General features: G+C 37.9%; 1 protein-coding gene across 2 annotated transcripts in view; it reads right to left on the bottom strand.

The window, feature by feature from the left end:
• Window positions 1–6,295: 6,295 nt before the first annotated feature.
• The window catches only part of XRN2 (5'-3' exoribonuclease 2), a 90,183-nt gene continuing 73,164 nt past the window's right edge, over window positions 6,296–23,314 (bottom strand). For both annotated transcript variants that reach the window (XM_045981275.1, XM_045981274.1), the window contains 3 exons: window positions 15,025–15,088; window positions 9,086–9,224; window positions 6,296–6,834 (listed from right to left, as the gene is read on the bottom strand). In XM_045981275.1, coding sequence (XP_045837231.1) covers window positions 6,769–6,834; window positions 9,086–9,224; window positions 15,025–15,088 — 269 coding nt within the window. In that variant the 3' untranslated portion in view covers window positions 6,296–6,768. The remainder of the gene's footprint in view (window positions 6,835–9,085; window positions 9,225–15,024; window positions 15,089–23,314) is intronic.

A 23,314-nucleotide genomic window follows, 5' to 3' on the forward strand; every position in this document is an offset into this window, starting at 1 on the left:
CCGCGCGGGCGCCTCGGGGCGGGGTCCGGCCTGCGGCGCGGAGGCCGTGTAAGAAACTTCGAGAACGGATGGGGGAAACACACCGAAGCGGACTCTTACGTACATGGCGATCGAAACTAGTGAACGGTTGTGGAGAGGGGCAGCCTCTGCACCTCTTTGCGGGGGGTGGGGAGCAGCGACAGCCCCGGGACGCCAGGAGGCTGTGAGGTGGTGATTTACTCCTTCAGAAGTTCCTAAATTATTCGAAAAGCTGGCTGAGTCCACATCCACCACGTTCCTAACCAAAGCTCTCAAGAGTTTTAAAAAGTTGGAAACTTTGTTGGTGTTTGTAGCTCAAAAAACCAACCCAGTTTTAATAATGAATTCGTTTTTGGAGTGGAACTTGAGAGATTAATTTTCAAAGGCCTCCCCCTTAAGTGCAATTTCATTAATGTTTGATTGAAAGTACATTGTAGCTCAAGGTGGATCATGCACATAGCAACATTATTGCAGGGGAATTATTGCCATTTAGGTAATAGAGAAATGGAATAAAAATAATCAAAATAACTGCTTATATGGGTTGATAAAGCTTTTTAAGTTTAATGGCGATTTTAAAATGTTTTGATCGTTATTTGGCAAATGAGTGTTTCTATATTACTCCAAAAGAGGATATTTCCTACCGTAAGAAGCAGCTCATAAGAAGGAACGATTGTAAACTACTTCTTATGTGGAATCTGGTCTCCCAAAATCAGCTGATAAAATAAATGCACGCTGTCTTTCCGTAGATCTGTTATTTGCTCTAAGTTATTTGCTTATCTGAATTTGAATACCTTGATAAAATACTAGAACAAGCAAGCAAATTTGCTAAAATTGACATTAATCTATATATTTCAAAGCATGTCAAGAAGGAAGAGAATAAGGTGATTTATTGAATTGTAATCAGAATGTAAAGAGTAAGAATTATTTATAATTTTCCCATCATATTTACAACTTAATAGGGGTTGCACACCGATTTTGTTGGTGTTTTATTGTACAAATAATGTATTTACTCTTTAATATGCCAATTTATATTTCTTATGTTTCAAATGAATATTTAAATATAACTTAAAAGAATCTTAAGTACTTTTTTGGTTAAAGTCAAGTGGTCATTTCTTTTTCACTAAGTTGTATAGGTTTTATTTTGGTTTGGCTTTTTTCCCCCCTACTTGCTGGCATGACATTACACCGCAGCTCAGTTTACTCATGATTTAAATAACTGGTATTGGAGTAAAAATACCAAAAGCAAGCTGAAGAATGTTAGCTTATAAAACGAATGAAAATTAAAGACCTAACATGGATGAAGTGTGATTTATAGATGATCACAAATAGTTAACAGAGACCCTCAAACTCTTACACATTTGAAGTTTTAGAATTAGTTTGAGACTGAAACATTTCATTTCACTTCATTGAGTGTTTTTCTGAATGTACAAAGTGAATCCTTCAGAAGGTGTTTTAGAAATTAAACTTGCACTTTCTCTAAACTGTATTTTACATAATAATAATAAAACTCCAGTCCCTTTCACAGAGGGAAAAAACAACCACTGAACAAACAAGGGGATCAGCTTTATCAACGGTATGTGAATGCATCTTTAGGAAAATGAGAACTAATTTTTAAAAAAACTATTTACATAAAAGGAAATAATTTGAGGGAGAAAATAGTATAAAAATGGTGCAATACACCTACAGAAAATTCTCCCAATTTGGGTTTTTGCATATTGATAGAGCTGACTTTCGAAATTTTTGCCAGGCTAGCCTAATTATTACTGATATGCCAAATTTCAAAATGCTTGTCTATATTGATCTGATTCCCTCACATCAGTACCAGAATTCTGAAATTTTCCTTCTAGAAATGTGTTCCCGAAAGTGCACATGGTTTGCAATATATACCTATTACAACCCAATACTACCAATAATAGCTTATGGACTAAAGGCTCCAAGTAATATGTTTAAGGAAAACAATCTTCATGGACAATATTTCTATTGATAATTTATTTCTGGAACAAAGAGTCTCTTAGATTAAGTGAACTCTGTATCCAAAAGATCATTAAGAAAAAACAGCCTTCTTTATACAGTATTTTCTAAAAGTGTATTTGCTGTAGGCATGTATTTTTCCCTTCAGCATTCCTTTAAGTAGTAAAGGAACCATTGCCAGAACTAATCGCTGCAGATGGCTTAACATCCTACACCCAGAAATGCACAGAGTTTATGTGTGCACGTTCTGAAATTAGGATAAGATTTGGTTCTTGAAACATTGGAATAGAAAATGTTTTTACTATAGAATTCTGCATTCTGATTAATGCAGAGCAAGAGCTTTTTTTCTTCTGTTGCAATTAGTGCTTTGCAGATCTTTTATAAAAACACAAATGGCCAGACTAGGTGAAACTCATTAACTGAAGAGGAGGATAAGTGTCTTCACAACCAAGAGGGAGGGCTGAGGCAGGGTCTGAGTGGAACAAAGCCCTCTCAAAGTTTAGCAGAGGCCAGAGCAAAACTCAGTTCCAGAAATGCTAACTGCAGATGTGATATTTTCCTAAATGTTTTGGGGTTTTACAACAAGCTTATCTTTTCCAGTTGAGGCACAGAAACAAAAACCCAGAATCAAAGTTGCAGAGAGGAACAGCAGGGACTGCAGGTACTTTTCTGTAATCTTCATTGGGATATGAATTGAAGCTTTGAGTGTGTGGCAGTGTGCAATGTTGAAGGCGCAGGAATGGTGTTTTGTATAGAAAGCATGGAGGGTGTAACCCAGTTTTCTATTTAAGGTTTTGCTTAGAATTAAAACCCGATGGTCAAAACAAGTAGCCAGACTTATCAACACAGATGTTGTGTCCAAACTCTATTCTGCTAGCAATTGTTTACTTTCAATTTAAAGTAAATCAGAAACTCTACCCTGGTAACTAAATGCAAGCACCTTCCAAAGAATGGCTTTGTTAGCTGCATTGAATACTAATGATTTAAAAGACTTTGGGAGTAAATTTGTGAACCACAATCACAAAGACCCATGGACTGGGTTTTTAGATATGAATTTGTGCATAAATAATGCATTATGTAGTGGCAGTACAAGTTTCAGATGTTCAAAGCATGAATGATATTGCCCAACGGTTTAACACAACAGTAACTTGTGTGGAAAAAAGCCCTTTATGTTGACAATTTCGGTCCAGTTTTTTAAAATGCTGCTACTTGTCATGCCCAAACCCAAACCCAATGAGACAGGGAATTAGGATACAATTTATTTAAAAAAAAATTAGGGTTTTTTTTTTTGTTGTTGTTGTTGTTGTTGTTTTTGTACTGCTAGTGAGAATGCTAGTGAGAATTGGTGAGCATCTGGAGAAGATTCAGAGAAAATGGCAGACAGGCGCTGCATTCACATTCCATCAGGAATTTGCTCTCCCTAGTAAGTACTGAGAAAACTTTGTGATTTCAGGATCACTTTTATTTTATCATTTTTCATTTTGGGGTAGTGGAAGCTTTTGGGAGAGTTTTTTGGTTTCATTGTTTTTGCTTTAGATGTATACCCGCAATTCAATGAAATGTGTACCCAAAATTGAATGAAATGCCTTTTATTTTTTTAATCCCTTGTAATCTCTATTTCAGTCATTGTTTAGGTAACTTCTAATAAAGGTTTAACCACTAACATTGCGTAACTCTAAGTTGTGCTATTTTGCAGTAGTGAATATAGCTCCATTCCCATTTCACATACAAAAATCAAAGCATGTTTTCTTTTAGCCCTCCTCATTCCGTAAATATGAAATCCAGAAACAAGCAACACAAGAGGTTAACTTTACCCCGAGTGGAGGAAAAAATCTGTCGAGAATGGGCCATTTGTTATTTTATTGTTTGTCGACTTTTTTCCTAATTAGAAATAGCAGGACAGTCGATCTCCAGGAAGAGTCTGGCGAGATCTCAGCTCCCTGACCCTCTGGAGCGATCAGGAAGAGGCGTCGGACTAGCTGGACGGAGCCTGACAGCTCTCAGCGGTCCGGGAATGGGGAGTCTTAGTTGACTCTTAAGAGAATGTCTGAACTTCAGATTTCTAAACTTAGCTAAATTCGGTTACGCTCAGACTTAGAACTTAAAATTGCAGCCTCGGAAGGAAGATCTTCGCTATCCCTTACAGGCTCGGTGTTTGCATTTCATGCAGGGAGTTGAGACGGTAAAACCAGCAGGTGAAAAAGCTGCGGCGCCACTTCCAGGAACCGAGGGCTGCGGCTGCAATGATTCACTTTGGCCTGGGGGCGGCCGAAACCACCCTGCCCAGACTGCTGGTCGGGGGTTTGAACTTTCCTGTGCCCACCCTACTAGACACCGGCGGCTCGCGGGGCTCCCGAGCCGGCGAGTGGCTGGACGCGGATCAGGGCGCTGGTGGGAGAGGCAGCAGGCGCCGAAAGGAGCGGGTGGATGGGGTGCGCTAACTCTCCCCGCCGGCGCACCTGCCCGCGGGCCTGGGACCTTGCCTCTGAGCAGCAGCCCGTCTGTCCCCGCCGCCCCAGGCCAGTGGCTCCCGGACGCCGCCACCATCCCGCCCAGCTGCGATGTCACCGCGCCCCGAGGCCCTCAACTCGGTCGGAGGTGCGCCCGACCTCCAATGCGCCCCGCGGAAAACCGGAGCTCTGCAACCCTCAGCTCCACCCCGGCCCGCCCAGACGTCCCGCGCCCTAGGACGAAAATCAACCATAGATCGTTACACCCAATTTGCCTTTGTAAGGCCAAATGGCAATCTAATAGTTTGTGGATGGCTTTGTTATTTTAACGTGCATTACCTCATTTGATCCTTAAAGGGAAGACAACTGCTCATTAAGGGCCCTTAGAGCCACAATAATATCACTGATTCATGTTCTAAGATTTTTAAGTATCTTTAATAGAAGACCCTGAAAACCTATTTAGATAGTATGAGTAGTTATTTAAATTGGGTCCATTAACTATTTTTATATCCGAATATGGAGGGAATGCTTATAGCTTTAAATATTCTATTTGAAGTCCTAAGAAGCGTTCATTTGTTGAAATAATAGTACATTTTTCTGGCAGATTCAGACTTGGGGGGACAAATTGGAAAGAGAGGAAGGAGGAGTAAGGAGCAAGAGGAGGGAGCAAGGATGAAGGAATGGAGCAGGCCTGTGAGGGTTCATCTAGGGGGCAGGTGTCCTCCAGGACACCCCACCAGGTAGAGGGAATCTAGCTGGCGCACTTTTTCCATCAGGCTTTTGGCTTAGATGCCTTCAAAATACTTTAAACATTCATTTTCAAATGAAAATTTTTTAACAGTTATATGTAACTGTGTATAGGCCAAGCAAAAACAATTATTTTATACACACTCATGACAGCTAAAAATTAAACAAACTAAAAATCTGAGAAAATATAGGTTCTGTGGAAGTGTGGGTTTGGGGTATCTATGAAGCTATAGAGAGGACATTTATATGGGCTCCTCTGGAATATGAAATACTTGATTTAGGTGGCTATTCATTTAGTATTTGGAACAGAGAAATTTAAAAGGTGTTATTACTTTAACATATTGTGAAGGTTATAATGGTTGTGTTGTTAATTTCCAGCAGAGAGGCTTGGTCTCAACAATGAAGGACCTTTCTCTATTCACCCATCACCAGCAAAGAACTCAACAGCTTCAAAATACCTTCTTATTTAAGATTAAGGTGGCCTTTTCTCTGCATAGGCTAAGATTAACAAGTGTGCCTTAGTTGAAATATTAAGCAAAAATGTCCTAAATCAGAAGGTCAAAGAAAAATCTTATTCTACAATCTTAGGCTAGAATAGGCAAATGGTAACAAAGCAGCAAGTCTTTACACATGTGTGTAAATTTGTTGTGGCAAACAAATGAAAGTGCATATGGAAGTGCCATGTATGAACAGCAAGAATAAATTTAAGGAGTAAGTGTGCTGACTAGCAAGAAAAAAAAATGAGTACAAACAAATTACTACAAAATCATGCAAAAAATATGCTAAGGAGCACAGGCTAAGTAGCTACAAATTAAACTTCTCACCTTTTCTTAAAGATGTAAAACAAGCCTTAAAACTGAAGGATAAGTCTATATGAAATTTATAAAACATAAATAACTTATTCTTAGAGATTGTATAGTTAGCCAAGTCAGTAGCTCACATAGTAACATTTGAGTTTGTTGGGTTGTCTTCCTTCTTCATTGGTGTTCTTTTGACATCTAACTGTAGAAATGATTGTCTGAAAAAATGACTTAAAACAACACATGGCCAAGATTTTCAATGTTGAAATTCTATAATAAGGACACAAGACACCAGAGTTTTCTTTTTCTTTTTTTTTTTTTTTTTACTAAAGTCCAGAAATTTCCATAAGACAAGTACATTAATGAAATGTTTCCAAAGAAATACTGAACAATATATACTCTAGTTAGCTGAGGGTTCCAGCTCAGGAGTTCATACCTAATTCTTGTGCATTAAAAATCAGCATGGATCTTAGGTGATCGAGAATATACTGTGTTTTAAAATCCACAGCTGGTTTGATTTTAACCATAATGAAAAACCAGTATCCCTATTCCATCAAATGTGTTTTATAAGCAATAATAAATTCAGATCCACTGTATTATGCACACACATCTTTGGAAAGCAACATAAACAGTGAGATCAGGTCAGTAGAAATATACATAGTTAAAAGAAATACACAAAGTACTGTAGTTTTATTAAAAACTACTACTTGAGAAAGAAATCTTTCCACAAATAGCATAGAATTGTAGAATGATGAAAGGATTTGGGAAAGCTTTACAAAAGCCTAATTCCAACTGTATCTTCCTGAGGGTGGTGGCAAAGGGTATTTCCTTCCTTCTCTGGGATATCCCTGTAAATAAGCAAAAGCAAGAGTTTATCTTCTGGACTGATGCCCCTTCAAAGAAATTAATTTTACATCGTACTGGAAAAACACACCATAAAGAAACTGAATATGTCTTAAAAGCATTTAACATGGAAGGTCTTTCATAAATAGGTGCTTTAGGCCCCCAGTTTCATGCAAAGCTTGCTATAAATGGTACCACTGAAAACTACCCAAAGAAGCTGTAATACGCACTTAAGAAACTCCTTAAAATGCACACAAATGAACTATAGTTAAGTGACCTGTGTAAAAGACTAGTGACTCTCAATCTTCCCTGCCACCCCTGGCAGTAATTCACGTCACATTGTGGTAAGATGTCCACATCATCTTTAGACATATGCTGGAGAAGTCATTTTGCTTAACCAAGACAAGAGCTTGATAAGTCAGCTGAGGCCTAATGAACTATTAATTTTAGGGATTTTTTTGGGTATGTTTAGCTATAAATAGTAGAGTAACACATTAGATTATTACATAATTACTAGTGACATTCACAACATATCCTAGTAAGCTTACAAATAACATTTCTATACAAAAAAATTCCTTCACAATTCCCTTTCTGGGCCTCTAGGATTCTGAAACAGACTCCCCACCCCACACCCTGGCCCCGTGTTGTCATTCAGTGGTTTAAATTATAATGAGTATGTGTAGACCATTAAGGCTTTATTTTTAGTCATGTAAACTTTACTAAATAGAGTGGTCATAATTACACTGTTTTTAACAATGAACTTCTGCAATTTAATAGTACTTCAAAACCTGTGATTTAATAAAAAGTATCTGTGAAAAAAGAGAGCAAGAAAAAGAAATGTATTTGTAAAAGGTCCTAAAAGAATTATAAATTTACCAATTGGTTTGTATCTTCTAAGTGAATAACAATTTTACCTGCTGTAAAAACAGAGAGTTCCTTCTAGGAAAGACCTCCTCTGAAGGAGATGAAAAACCAGAGGAACTGGGCTCAGAAGAACCCGCAGCCAGGCCATAGCTCTGCTGCCACTGCTGTTTCCCACTTGGAAAATGAGGTAATCGGACTAAAAATTCTCTAGGGTTCCTTCCAGTTTATAAGTATGTCCCCATTTCAGTAATACTCATTTTGTAGATTGCCTACTATCATCCCATCAACTCTTCAGCAAAAAATGGCAAACTACTGATATGATTTTTAGACCTCTGGGGCTGACAGTAATTCAAAATAAAATTCTATGAACAGATTTTAATAAATTTTAACAAAATTCTCTCAAAAGATAATTAAGATGATTATTTTCTTATAAAGTGAATAGCTTTATAAGAAGTAACACATTAGATTATTACAAAATAATCTACAAAAATGTGTAGAAGAAAAAAAAATCTTTCTAAGCTATCAAAAGAGAGGTCTTACACAAAGGGACCGCATGCCAAGAACCTGTTAAGAAAATTAGTATTCGAAGCACTGCAAAAGGTCTGTAGGCAATGCCAGGTAAGCAATTTTAAAACTACTTCACATCACCACAGGTGCTAAACTCCATGAACACTGCACACACTAAATCGTAGCATTCTGACCCTGTTCTCTGGCAAGGATTTGATTGCAGAGCACATAAATACTAGCCAGGCGTCAAATGGCTGGGGGGAAAAATAGACTGAGGTAAACAGACCTCTATCTTAAATACTGCTTAAACTGGATACTTTACAGAGAAGGAAATGAAGCTCACACATGCTAAATAAATTTGTCTAGGAATTGCTATACTCATTGTAAAGCTATTTAAATTTAGCTAAAAAATATGCGGGAAATAATGAAGGAGATATTTCTTTCCATGAAAAGGGGTATCCCAGATAAATCAAAAAAAGAGGAGACTTCTAAGATGAATAAAGTAACAGCTAAAAGGGTGGACTGTTACTTTCAGCTTCTACAAAATTATCTACTATAAAATCTAGTTTCTACTACTACAAAGAACATCCTTAAAGGATAAAAAAATGTTTTGGCAACTGACTCTATTTGTGCTAAATATTACTGACCGCTATGATTAAAAGGACTCTGGGGCTGGAAAACCTTTAGCATCTTCAGGGTGTAAAAGATGTAGTAAGGCACAGACTCACTCTATATACATTTTAAAATGAAGGACCCAAGTTCAGCTGACCGACACAATCAGTATCTCATCCAGAAATGTTTTTAAGAAAATACGGTGTCCTGAGAAGCATGGCTAAGTACCAAGTGTGCAGCATGCTTTTCATCCCACAGCCCACACTGTATCACCTGTCTCCCTCCACGATCATCGCGTCTGGGTGGATATCCGCCAGGTCCAGCTAGCATCTGGTACTGGTTTGGCTGGAAGGCTGCATTTTGGGTTTGGAGCATCCGGTTCCATGGCAGCAGAGGCTCAGCCCCAACGCCTCTGTGGAGAAGTATTATGTCTGCATTATAAGTCAAACCTGTTATAGAGCTCAACATCTCAAACTGGCTAGCATCATTTCCAACTCTTATGACAATCAAATTTGCCTGCATTTGTCAAATGGGGCATACAGCATCAGAGGGACCTTTATGCCCCTCATATTCAATGTAGTCTAACATGTTTAAGTATCAGCATTTAAAGAAAAGGGATCTAAACTCGAATGAATCAGAAACGTATGACTTAAAATATTTTGTTCATTTTCAACTATGAAATTTCCTTTTTGGTTACTTGAATATTTGGACCCAAGATCACCAAGTTGGTTACATTTAAGATGCTATCCAAAGAGTAAACATGTACAAGACAGGAAAATGGGCTTTATTTTTAAAAATGTCTAGACTCGTTCTTGGAGTCCATTCTTTCTAGTTAATTGCAGGTTGCAAATGAATTCTTACTGCTCAGTATTTTGAATCTAGGGTAGGGGACTTGGCTGTTTTTTCCCATCCATTATTCTGCTCAATATGTCAGAAGGTCTGATCGGGAGGAAACCTTTTCAAGTTCTATTGATGCAGTTTTCAATTGACCACGGTGACCTAGCAACATGAGCACTAATTGGCAAGGGCTGACTGGCATTTGGTGTACAGTTTACATGGGAACACAAATTCAACAGCTATTATAACCCAGTTTGCCGGCCCAGATTACTAGTGAAAAGAAATGTTTTAATTGTCTTCAAGTGCCTATTTTAACTTTGCAGATACAAAGCAACAGGTATGATGTATTAAATAATAATGTAAAACTGTCACATAAACAATGTAGCCAAGATACACCTTCTAAAGATAATCACCATGTAAGACACAATTTTATCGAGGCATTTTCAACTTCCATTTTACAGAACAGTCACTATAAAGAGTAAATAGAAGCAAAATTCTCCAATATATTTTAACACCAGATGCTTTGGGGCCATTACAGATTTTAGGAGAAATCACAGAATTTTAAAATTGCTAAAGCACTAACTGCAACCATACCAGCATATGAATTTCACTTCCCAGGTGCTGGGGGTAGGGGGAATAGCCTGAAGTTGGGCTCACTGGGTAATGCTGGGTAATGCATTCTTCTCACAGCTATTCAAACCTGAATCCATCCTCTCTACCCTCCCATTCTCCCTGCCTTCACTTCGAGCTTTTTTTTTTTTTTTTAATACTAAAGATAATTCTTTTTGTGTGATGACTCAAAGGACAACTCCTTGAAGAACTATAGAGAAACCAATACTATTCTTCACAGTTAATGGTGAAACCAGAGCTTTAACCAATAAAATCTGCTGTACTCAAAATAAAAAATATATCTCAGAGGGAATATCCATATATTCAGAGCTTTTATTATTTTTCAGGCTCATTACTAATACAAATATATTTTAGCAAGAGTGTCCCATCTCTTTGGAAAGAACAATTATGCAGAGAGATAGGAATGTTCTCTTCTGATCTCTAAGGAGTGAGGGGTTAATGTTTTGTACTGTAACCAAGGAGGCTTTTCAAAACTGGGCCATTAACCTAAAACCCACACACCAGATGCAACTCACACATTGTGTTAACTATAATCGATTCTTATTTTCAGTTCTGCAATGATCAAACTCACTCAACTGGGCTTCTGGAAAATCTGCTGGTATGGATGATATTATAAATGCAATTTTACATTATTTTATATTCTAAAAATAGGTTAGAAACAAAGCCACAATTTAAAAGCACAAAGTCCTTTTTTTTTTTTCAAAGATTTTATTTATTTATTTGGTAGAGATCACAAGTAGGCAGAGAGGCAGGCAGAGAGAGAGGAGGAAGCAGGCTCCCCGCCGAGCAGAGAGCCCGATGCGGGGCTCGAGCCCAGGACCCTGGGATCATGATCCCAGCCGAAGGCAGAGGCCTAACCCACTGAGCCACCCAGGCGCTCCCAAAGTCCTCTTTTTGTTCAAAATAATTACTTAAAATGTTTTTGAAAGATAATTTTTATAGAAATATTTTAATTGAAATTAAATAGAACAGTAGGAGGGACAGGTACTATCCTCTATTGCTTTTTACTGGCAGTCCTTTTTTTTCCACAGGTCTACCACATTTCTATACTAATTGTATTAATTTGCAAGTAGTTACAAGTAAATTTACCTTCAAAAATATACTTTAAATCTGGGACCAAAGTTTTGAGGTTGACACATTTTACCTTTTTTAATTTAGTAGCTATCTACTGAGACAACTTACCTGAGGCATTTGGCATCATGGATGGCAACTACATATAAATATTTACATTATTGCCAACATTCGATTTTCTTTTTTTAAAATGTTTTTTAAAACATTTAATTCCAGTATAGTTAAAACACAGTGTTAGTTTTAAGTGTACAACACAGTGATTCAACAATTCCATACATCACCTGGTGCTCATCATGATAAGTGAGTGCCTTAATCCCCATCACCTATTTCACCCATCCCCCACCCACTTCCCCTCTGGTAACCAACAGTTTGCCCTCTATGGTTAAGACTGTGTTTTTTGGTTTTTGTCTATGACAACAATATTCTTAACTTTTGGGACGCCTGGGTGGCTCAGTCGGTTAAGAGTCTGCCTTCAGCTCAGGTCATGATCCCGGGGTCCTGAGATCGAGCCCCACATCAGGCTCTCTGCTCAGTGGGAGCCTGCTTCCCCCCTCTCTGTGCCTGCCCCTCTGCCTACTTGTTATTTCTCTCTCTGTCAAATAAATAAGTAAAATCTTAAAAAAAATTCTCAAGTTTCTAACTTCCCATTTTGGAAAGTAGCTTGCAATATGAAGTCACTATGACCAATCTGGATATTTTAAATTTATATATATGGCAGTTTTAAAAGATTTTCCATGACTGACTAAGCTTAATGCCCTTAAGTTAAAAAGTAAATGGCCACCTTGGATATGGCCAGAAAAGAGAAGCCCTCCCTGGCAAGAATTACATGCACAACAGGGCAGAACTCAAGCAACGAAGAGAATTCAAATACTCTCTACCATTCACTCAGTTTGAGCTGGCTTGTCTCCGTGCGAGAAGGCAAGGGTGGGGGCAGTTCCTGTTGTATTTTTTTTTTAAAGATTTATTTGTTTTTGAGAGAGACAGAGAAAGAGAGCCTGAGTGAAGCAAGGGAGGGGCAGAGAGAGGGAGGGAGAAAGATATCTCAAGGAGACTCCCTGCAGAGCATGAGCCTGAGGTAGGGCTCAGTCCCACAACCCTGAGATCATGACCTGAGGCAAAATCAAGAGTCTGAAGCTTAACTCAGGCGCCCCCTGTTGTATTTTTAAATGAAACGAACATACGGAGTACGGATACTACCTCAAAGTAGGAAAATTCAAGAAACAGTGTATTTTAGTAAAAAAAAGTACATTCAACATTTTCTTTTCTAGTAGGGTTCTCAACCAAATACCCAAAATAGTGCAGTGGGCAAGTACTGAACTAATAATAAGGATCAGGGGTGCCTGGGTTGCTCAGCAGGTTAAGTGTCTGCCTTTACCTCAGGTCATGACCCTGGGGTTCTGGGCCCAAGCCCTGGGTCAGGCTCCCTGCTCAGTGAGGAGCCTGCTTCTCCCTCTCCTTGCCGCTCCCCCTGCCTGTGCTCTCCCTGTGTCAAATAAATAAATAAAATCTTTAAAAAAAATCAGTAAAACTGGTTCCAGTAAGAATTCTACTAACCAGTTGTGTCACATCTCAGTAAAGTCAAAGTGACTACAAATTTATATTTTCTCCTCTACGCCTTGTGAAGTCAGAATGGTTAGACACACTTGTCAGTCTGTATCTGCTAATTGTATCTGCTAACAGGCTAATGAACAAATTTCAGGTGGCTGAATTCAAACTTTGTTTTCTTTATGAATGTTATGCTTCTTAAGTGACATGGTCTAAGAATTTTCTTATGCTCACATTTAACTTCTGCTTTAAGGTAGGATTTCAAGTTTCCAACTAAAACTAGACCAAAAATGAATGCTCCACAAAACTTGTCCCTAACCTGCTGGGTTCACAAAGACAGTCAGGATACAATACAAGTACTTGGCTAGGGCAGACGAACAAAACCTGATGGAAATCAGGACAACGGTGATGATCTTAGGTGCTCTTTCAGTGTCCAGAGGGAAGCAAAGCCACTGGAAATAAAAAATGTCTCAAAAGTGGAAGGAGATCCTTTATTTCCTCTAAGTCCCTACAGCTTTACTATACCATTATGTTCACATAAGCATTCTAAAAAGTTCTGTTTGTTCAAGTCAAAGTTTCTTGGTAAAGAATGGTACAGAAGAGAAATGTATGGAAACTGCTCAACTGCTGTGTACCTAGGTTTCCTCATCTGTAAAAACAACATCTACTTCAGAGGCTTACTAGGAGGAATAAATGAAGTCTTTTTCTAAAGGCATGTTCGCTCACAGTGCTGACACTTCGTAGGCAGACTATAAAGGTTCGTGATTATTAACGACACGGGAGAGAAGCAAGCAACAAAGTAGGGAAACTGAAAATCAAACTCAACAAACTTAATGCAGAAAGACAGTTATTTAAAATGAGATCAGTTCCAATGTGGTAATTTATAATTTAGGAAAAATTTAAGCCTTACTCATTTCCTAATTTGTCTGAAAATGGTCCTATCCCAAAGATGTGGAAGTAGGGTATGCTTGGGGCACTTATATTGAAAACAAAACATAAATTCAGGCATTGTATCAGTCATCTTAAACTTAAAAAGCAGCTTGCACTAAGCAGTTGCTACTATTAATACATAATTTAGTAACATGATTTCTTTTATCTTCTTGAAGAAAATCACAAAATGAAGTTTGGGAATCTCCAAAGAAAGTTTTCTTAAAAGAGGAGCAACATTTATAATCCGTTCATAACAACACTTTTACTCATTTCAGATGGTCAGACTGCTAAAACAATAAAAGAGAGGGGAACAAAACAGATTAGAATTGGGAAGGCAAAGAGGGAAGTCTTACTATAGGTTTAATTGGTTTCAGCATTTACTGATGCTGGCAAACCATAAAATGACTATATGCATAAAATGATAGGTTTGAAAGCTACCCTGTAAAAAAATTATTCTACAGATGTTAATATAATTATTCATAATATGCCTAGCTGTCTTGTCATGCAGAAACCACCTGACTTAGGAGCACACAACTTATCAATGAAAGAACATAAGTCAAACATCCCTCGTTATTAAACCATGTCACACTCTTCCTAGTCCCCAGTACTTATTAGACTGCAGATCCCATAATCCTTTTCTGAGTCCCTTCTGCGTTTAATTCAGTTCAGTCTTAAGCAGTTAAAGAAACTGTTTTCAGTGGCAACTAATAACTACTGACCTACAGTGACACTGCCCTACAATAGGCTTGTCAGCCCTGAAAAAGTTGTACCAAAGAAGCTGATTAGGACTTCAAGAGGTCTGTAGCAAGAATCAATGGTTGGTCTGTACTAATGCTGTGTTGCCCGCACAGAAATGATAAAAGTGGAACACCATTAGTTATGCCTCATTAAGCTGCACAAGCCTTCTAAAAAGAAATTTGTTTAGCCTGACCAAAACCTAATACAATTTTAAGCCCTCTGTGTTGCATTTTTCAGGCCACCTTAAAACATTCAAAATAATAAAGGCCAAGGACCAAGGGAAGTGGGAAAGTATATAAAGAGGAGTCTTTTAATTCAATGTGCTAGGCATCTATTTTCCTAAAAGAAGCAAAACAGAAACTGTTTAGAGGAAGAAAGTGCATTTCAAACCCTGGAGAAAGCCCAAACCTCAAATGTTGATGTGGAAAAATATTTAAAAGTCATGTTTGCTTTAATATTACCTGTCAAATCTTTGCTGCTGGAAAAGAGGAGGAGGACCCCGCCAGGAATCCTGCGGCCTCATATCTGGAAAATAAACAGGGAAGGGTCAACAGAATATTTTAAGTAATCACAACTATAAACATCCTAGAAGAGAGCACAGGCAGTAATTTCTCTGACATAAGACACAGCAACATTTTTCTAGATAGGTCTCCTGAGGCATGGGAAACAAAAGCATAAAATAAACTAGAGCGACTACTCAAAATAAAAGCCTTCTGCAGACTGAAGCAAACAATCAAAACTAAAAGACAACCTATAGAACAAAAGATATTTGCAAATGATATATCTGAAAAAGGGTTAGTATCCAAAATATATAAAGAACTGACACAACTCAACATCAAAGAATCTCCAGAATTCAATTAAGAAGTAATCACTGTTCAGCTACCCATATTATAGTCTTATAAATAGAATTTCTTGAAAAAAAATCTGAGACAAAATACAAACTAAATAAACTAGCATAATTACACAAACTACAAATGTAAAAAGACACAAAATCAACAGGGTCAGTAAATTTTTCATTATTTTTCCTTTGATAATGAAAGTTTCAGGAGCCTTAGTCATTAAACTCCCACATTTCTCTCTACCTATGTATGTGTGCATGAGTATGTAAAGGTCTATGTTTTTCACATTTTTATTTTAAATGCTGTGCAAAAGAAAGGGATTTAGGTTCTTTTCCATAAATACAACTCAAAGAATAATAACTTCAATAGAAATCCTGAGAATTTCCCCCTAATCATAGAAACTGGAAGGAACTCTGGCTTACCTAGCTATCACAACAAAGTGGAGGGCACACATCTCTCCAACACAGGCCAGAAGATGCTAATAAAGGGGCCACCCACTTTTCCATTGTTTTCTGAGTCTCAAACTTCCTCTTCTAACACAAAGCTGAACTGGCAACATCTGACTCCAAGGAACAACTAAATGGCTGCTACTCCCGCACGTAACCAAGCTGAAAGGAGCAGCCCCAAACACTGGTCAGGCAGGCACTCAGCAGCTCAGCAGGTCATGTTAACCAAGTGCTGCTCTGCTCCGGTCTCCAGTCTTGCAGTCACCTTGGCCACCCTTCAGCAGAGTCTGTGTGTGACCTAATTAAAACAGCTGGTTCCAGGAGTTGTCTAATGAGTTCACTGTGTGAGGACAGTAACCTCCTCCAGACTCCTGAGACCCAAGGACAACAAGGCTTACCATAATGTATTCAGACTCACATTTTAATGGAAACACAAACTAGAAACATGCTTTTCAAAATTACTTTCTTAAAGGAAAGAAGAAATGAAAGCTTATCTCTGGTTAGGAACCAAAAAAATGTAATCTGGGTTTACTTAAAAAAGGGGGGGGGTGGAGAGAAAAATGGAATTATGTTTAAAAGCCCCACAAAGGAGAACATGGAACAAGCAGAGGATCTAGCTGTTCACATTATTACAGTGTGAATAACAACTACTACTGTTTTGGGCTCTCCCCACCTCAACAAGGCTGACATTGCCCCCTGAAGACAGCTTTCCTAAAAAGACAACCACCCTTGGCCAGAGCAGTGGGGCAGCCAAAGCGCACTGCACCTCCGCTAGCACGAAGTGCCCAGCAGCCAAACCCACAATAGATGCTTCTCTTGGAAAGCAGCAGGAAGCCTTCACCACCATTATTTTCATGTGAGACCCATTCTGAATTGAAAGGTAGCATTTCATTTAAAAAAAAAAAAGAAAGAAAGAAATCTTGCCAGTTTCAACAACGGGATGGATTACTTTAAGGTAATTACTTAAGAGGGTATTACTTTAAGCAAAATAAGTCAATCAGATAAAGACAATTATCATATGATCTCACCGATAGGTGGAATTTGAGAAATAAGGCAGAGGATTATAGGGGAAAGGAGGGAAAAATGAAACAAGATGAAACCAGAGAGGGAGACAAACCACAAGAGACTTAATCTCAGGAAACAAACTGAGGATTGCTGGAGGAGAGAGGTAGGAAGGATAGGGTGGTGGGGTTATGGACACTGGGGAGAGTATGTGCTATGGTGGGCGCCATGAATTGTGTAAGACTGATATATCACAGACCCGTACCCCTGAAACAAATAATACACGTTATATGTTACATGTTAATAAAAAATCAATAAATAAAATCTAAAAAAGCATAAAAAGGAAGGTGGCACCTCTAGTCGATTTCAATTAAGACCCTTTCCTTCTCTTAAAAGCCATTACTAGCTAGCAGAGATCAAACTGAGGAACACTGCTGAGGAGTTTTCATGCAGTCATTAGATATTCCAAACCTGAATGGGGACACGGGGGTTATCACCACAGAACCCACAGCCAACAGGGAAAGAAGGATCCCTACAGGCCCAGAATAATTTCTGAATCATTACTACAGACCATATATAAACAGGAAATCATAATCCTTAGAGGTAAAACCAGAAATTCCTACAAAAACAGCAATGATAATCTGTGTGGTTTATTACTACGGAAAAACATGAAATACACTTATTTCAACACATATATGATTTTCAACACATCACCATTCATGAGAAAGCAATCTACTGAAAGCAAAATAAACTTTTGGGCCACTTTTTCTTTTTTTAAAGATTTGAGAGAGAGAGCAAGAACGAGAGTGAGAGAGAGAGAAAACATGCATGGAGGGGAGGAGGAGGAGCCCAATCTGGGGCTCAATCCCAGGACCCTGGAATCATGACCTGAGCCAAAGGCAGAAACTTAACCAACTGAGGCAGACACTCAACCGACTGAGCCATCCAGGTGCCCCTGTGATCATTACTTTGTTAAACATGGAAGTCCACTGGTCTATTCTGATGTTGTGCACAAGTTAGTTTCATGAGAACTGGTTAAAATGTTTCCAGAAGTATACTTTATTTTAGTGTCTTACACATATAAAATTAGCTAATTTAACTAACCAAAGTCAAAAGAAATACCATGAATTTCATTTGGACCCCTGTCTAGCTCTGTATTTCACAAGTCCCATAATCATTTATAGTCATCCTGGAAACATGCCTCTATTTACCATGAAGACTTAATTCCGTGATTTTGGTTCCATGGGGTCTCTATATACATGGTATCATCACAGAATACATACTCTCCATGGTACCTGTAGAAGCTTCCACACAGGATCCCTAATAAATTTAAAATCAAGCAAAAATAAGATACATCTAAATCAAGAAAAACCAAAATGTTTCATGAAAAAGGCAGAAAAAAATCTTGTATGTTTCTCCTAGAAACAGTACAAATGGAGGGAAAGTCACCCTCATCCAGAATACGTTTTCATTAGATTCAAATATGCTTCATGTTAGATTAAGCACAACAGTATTTCTAACTGGAATTGGAATGTAAAGCTCATTAAGTACAAATACTGTCTGTAGAGAGAAGGAATCCTTCTTAACAGTCTACCTACGCACCTGCCTAGACAAATGGCAAAAGTCTCTATTTTGCTTTTACCATTTCTCACTTCCAGAATAACTGCTTTCACATAAACTCAGCACATGCAAAAACTATAGTTTTTGTTAAAACCTAAGCAAATTTCCTATGATGTAAAAATTCTGTCACACACTTACTAAAACATCTCTTGCTTTCAACCCAGAAAAGAAAAATAAAAAGGATCAAAGAAAACCTTCAAGGTTACTTTTAAACAAATCTCTTCATGTGGCTCTGAGAAATATATATAACCCTTAAGTATTCATAAAGCAGAAATATTTCCTGGCTGATAAGTAATGAAGTAGAAGGTAAAACAAACTTATTATCATTCATTTGTATGGCTCTAACAGAAGATCCATTGAGAGGAAGAAAAAAAAAATTCTGAGGTAGTGAATTGCACTTCAGAAAGGTACCAGCGAGAGAGGAAAAATGACAGTTAATTTTTTCCTTTGGTCTTTAAAAACTTATCCCTTTTCTAAAGCTCTAAGGCCATATAAACCAAGGCTTCGCCAATAGCTCCTCAAGTGACAATTTACCTAATCAGCGTGGCAATCACAGGAAAGATTCCATGTTTACTGATTGCACTAATCAAAAATCACTTTCCAAATGCAGCTAATTGACAAGTTTACCAACTGAAATGAAGAGAAATGACATACTGGGTTCTCTGGGTTACAGAAATGAAATGCTTTATTCACATGGAGTACTCAAGGCTGCACTTGACTCCAGCAAGTTATCAGTACCCAGATAATTACTCATCAGCCAAAAACTGACACATCAAGACAAATCAAAAACCAACAGTGAAAAACACCTACAGCAGACACAGAGTTTGACCAAATGGCCTGCCTTGAGTGTTATTTTGTACCACATAAAGAAAATAGCTATGATACTACAAACACTTAAAAAATTAAATGGCTTAGATCTCAATTTTACTGTAACTATTTCTGACCAAATTTCACAGTTCAAGATTTTATAAAAAAAGAAAGCTGATCTTTTAATATTTATTTAATGCCCTCATAGCACTTACTGTGTGCTAGGCACCATTTCCAGTGCTTAATAACTTAAACTCCTTTATTATGGATATTCTTTAAGAGGGGTATTCTCAGTACCATTTTAGAAATGGGGGGGGCGGGGGTGTCACAGGGTTCCTAAGTGGCATGGTAAAAGCAGGAGCTATGTTCTCTTCACCACTCTACATGCTACACTATGCTACTCCACAGTTCACATGAACTTGTGCTGTTGGTATAGGTGACTATCCAGGTTACTTCAGGAAAATCAGAGGAGAGCCACTACCTTAACCAGGAGGCTCACAAGCTTAGGGTTTCAAGAAGGCAGGATCAGGGACTTAAAACTACTTTCAACACTTCAGAAGTTTCTAATTAACATTATTCCACACATCTAATTAAGACAGGAAGGAAAAATAAATGCACTTAGCACATGCACTTTGGTTACCATCTTAACAGATTCATGGGGAGAAAATCAGAAAAAAATTTTGGCTAAAACATCTGAAAATGTTAATTAAATATCAGCAGAAGACCACTACCCATCCAGCAGAATGGCTACAGGTGTAAAGACTGACAATACCAAGGGCTGGTAAGAATGTGGAGCAACTGGACCTTCCCTGCACTGCTAAAGGAATGTAAATTGGTATAAACTGAATTTAACTTGGGAAATGTGTCTGGCATTTTTATTCATAAGGGCTGAACACACACGACTCTAGCTTTGCAATTCCACTACTTGTACATACCTACCCATCAGAGATGTTTACTTACATGTGTCCAAAGACACACGAATTTCATAGCAGTACTACTCCAGAAGCCCCAAATCGGGAACCAACCCAAACACTATCCCAAGGAGAGAAAGGACAACATAGTTACTGATGGAGCAGGGGAAGCGTGAGAATGAACGAACTGCTGCAGAAACAATGCAGATATATCTCAGAAACAAAATATGGAACAAAAGAGGGCAAATTTTCAAAAAGGTCAATCGTGTTAAGAGTCCATTAAACAAACAGATGAAAAAAATCCATGACACTGAAGTCAGGAAAATAATTCTCTTTAATGGGCTGGAGTGGCACCTGGGAAAGAACATAATGGGGGGCCTTCTGGAGACTGGTCACTTTCTACTTTTTGATCAAAGCAGTGGTTACATGAAAGTATTCATTTCATAGAAATTAATTAAACTTCACACTTATAACTCAGAATTTTATATGTTACATTGTAATAAAAAAGCATATGAAGATATATGTATAATAATCCAATTTTCAAAAATTGCATGTAAGAATATAATGAAAGAAACTACTGCTTTATTGCAGGACCATGGGATTACGGGTGTTTATATTTTATTATCTGCCATGTTTCCTTTAACATGTATTACGGTTAAAATCCATTTAAAATGTCGCTAAAAGTATGGAGGGAAAAAAATCAGCTTTCCCACCTTCATAATTGGTTCCCATTTATGCTCCCAGAATTTTGTACTAGTTATTCTAAGCTTTTCTTTTTTTTAAGATTTTATTTTTTTATTTGATGAGAGAGACAGCAAGAGAGGGAATACAAGCAGTGGGAGTGGGAGAAGGAGAGCCCAACAAGGGGCTTGATCCCAGGACCCTGGGATCATGACCTGAGCCAAAGGCAAACGCTGAATTGAGCCACCCAGGCGCCCCCAGTTATTCTAAGCTTAATACCACCTGACTTTTTGCAATATACTTTAAACTCTTTTTTTTTTCCCCATCAAGCCAGAGTAACCCAAATTCCCCTCAGTAGGCTCAGTTTGAATAGCACATTCTTGCTGATTTTTTCCCATAAACTTTTTCATTGCTACCACTCCCATTCCCTTTGAAAGTCCCAGCATTAATGCTCAGGTGGCTCAATGTTCACAAGTCACCAGGCAGAGAGGGAAACTCATTTCTTGCCCTAAGTCAATCCCTACTTTACAAAACATATTCCCTATTTTTAATGATATAATTAAAATAGAGACTCTTACTGAAATAGATTCTAATTAAAGTCACTCATAAGACCAGTAACAATGGCAAATGAGAGACTCAAGGTAATAAAAAGGGGAGAGGTGACCCTACTATTTGAAATAGAATGCACAGATGCTAATCTGGTAAGAGCTGACTGTTGATGAAGATGACAAACTTAAGAACTATAAAAAATTACAGGCCGTGAAAGACACGAAATTCTTTACCTCTGATGTGACCTTGATAAATAAAAGACCTTCCTGACTGTCTTCTTACTCTTACTGTTGGAGATGGATCCTGCAGGATGAAAGGGGACCTGAGAATGAAGCACTTGGATTTACATGAACACCATACTGAGTGAGTGATTTATTTTCTGTGAAGGCAGTCCATGGTTTTTATAGATTCCCATATGGGTCTATGATTCCCTAGAAGATCTAGGGAATATTTCCCAAAGTGTGGTATGCATACCACGGGTGGTATATAAGATCAGTTTCTGGGGACTGTGATAAACCTTTTATCTTCATAATTACATTCTTATTTTTATGTCTATTTGAAAAAATACAAAAAAACATTAAACTCACAATGTCATATACTTTTGATATAATCTTATATTTAAAACAATCAATTTAAGTGGAAAAAAAAGAATACTCTAGATTATGGTGGCAGCAGGTCCAGAGACTGGGCCTTAGGAAACATGAAATGAAAGGAAGCTACATAATGGAGAACACATGTTTTCACCTTTGCTGATCAAATCTCTCTCCAAATTTCTCAAAGCTTACTAAATGGAACAACCTCAGAAATGCCTCATAACCATCATTTTGAGAAACACCAGCTAACCTAAGCTATAGAGAGTATACTTGATTCTAGCACTCTGCATCTCATTTTTTTCTTCCTATTTGGAAGCTATGATGCCATTATGGATAGAAGTACATGGTGAAGAGTCATTAAAAAAAAAAAAGGAACTAATAAGGAATGTGTCAATAAACAGCTGGCTTTATCAAAAGCTGGATATGCTTTCACCATTTACTAGTAAAATGTCAGGGCATAGGTGACTCTTCCAAAGTGATTAAACTTCTTTGTTGAATGTGGCATGGCTTGAAATATATATGGAAATACTCAGAAATGTCATTTGCTAAATCTTAGGGGGAAAGCAGCTAAGTAAACTACCGCAATAAATAGATCCCCACAAGGCCCATTAAACTCTGTGCCCTTTCTATGTTTCACTAAATAGAATAAAACCTCTGAACTCCATAGTTTTCATGTAGTCTTAATATTGTTCCATTCAATGTCATAAAGCCACAGAGAGAGAGAGACAGAGATAGACAGGCAGAGAGGATACACTGAAAAGAGAGAAAGCTCTAAGACAGAATGAGACCTTCAGAACCAATTTCTTCCTGGATACTGTACCAGGAAAATCTGGGTAGTAAAAAAAACAAGTGGGCCTGTAACTTAATTAGCATGAAAACAGTAGTAGGCACATAGGATAAATACTTTCCAACATCTTCACATTAATCTGGTATTTCTTTGACAACTACAACTTTGGTTTAAAAAGATTTCTCAGAGCAGCCCCCTCTGTATTCGTTAATTTACTTTGCATGAAATATTTCCAACAGTCAGAAAGAAACTTAATAAAATAAACACTTAGATTTAACAAAGGTTTAGCAGTCTCTTGCCACAGTCACATGTCATGTCTCCCCCACCACCATGCTGTCCCAGTTTGGTTGGGTAGCAACCAGATAATCAGGAATGGAGAAGCAAAGACTTTATGAAGAAGATGGTTTTTAGAACCTGGCACATGACTTGAACACAGCCACAAAGCTCAAAAAATAACAAAATGGGGACACAATTTAAAATTAATACAAAATCTATAAAAAGCCTAATATTTAACTC

This window comes from Meles meles, chromosome 16 (genome assembly GCF_922984935.1).
Source record: "Meles meles chromosome 16, mMelMel3.1 paternal haplotype, whole genome shotgun sequence".
Lineage (NCBI taxonomy): Eukaryota > Metazoa > Chordata > Mammalia > Carnivora > Mustelidae > Meles > Meles meles.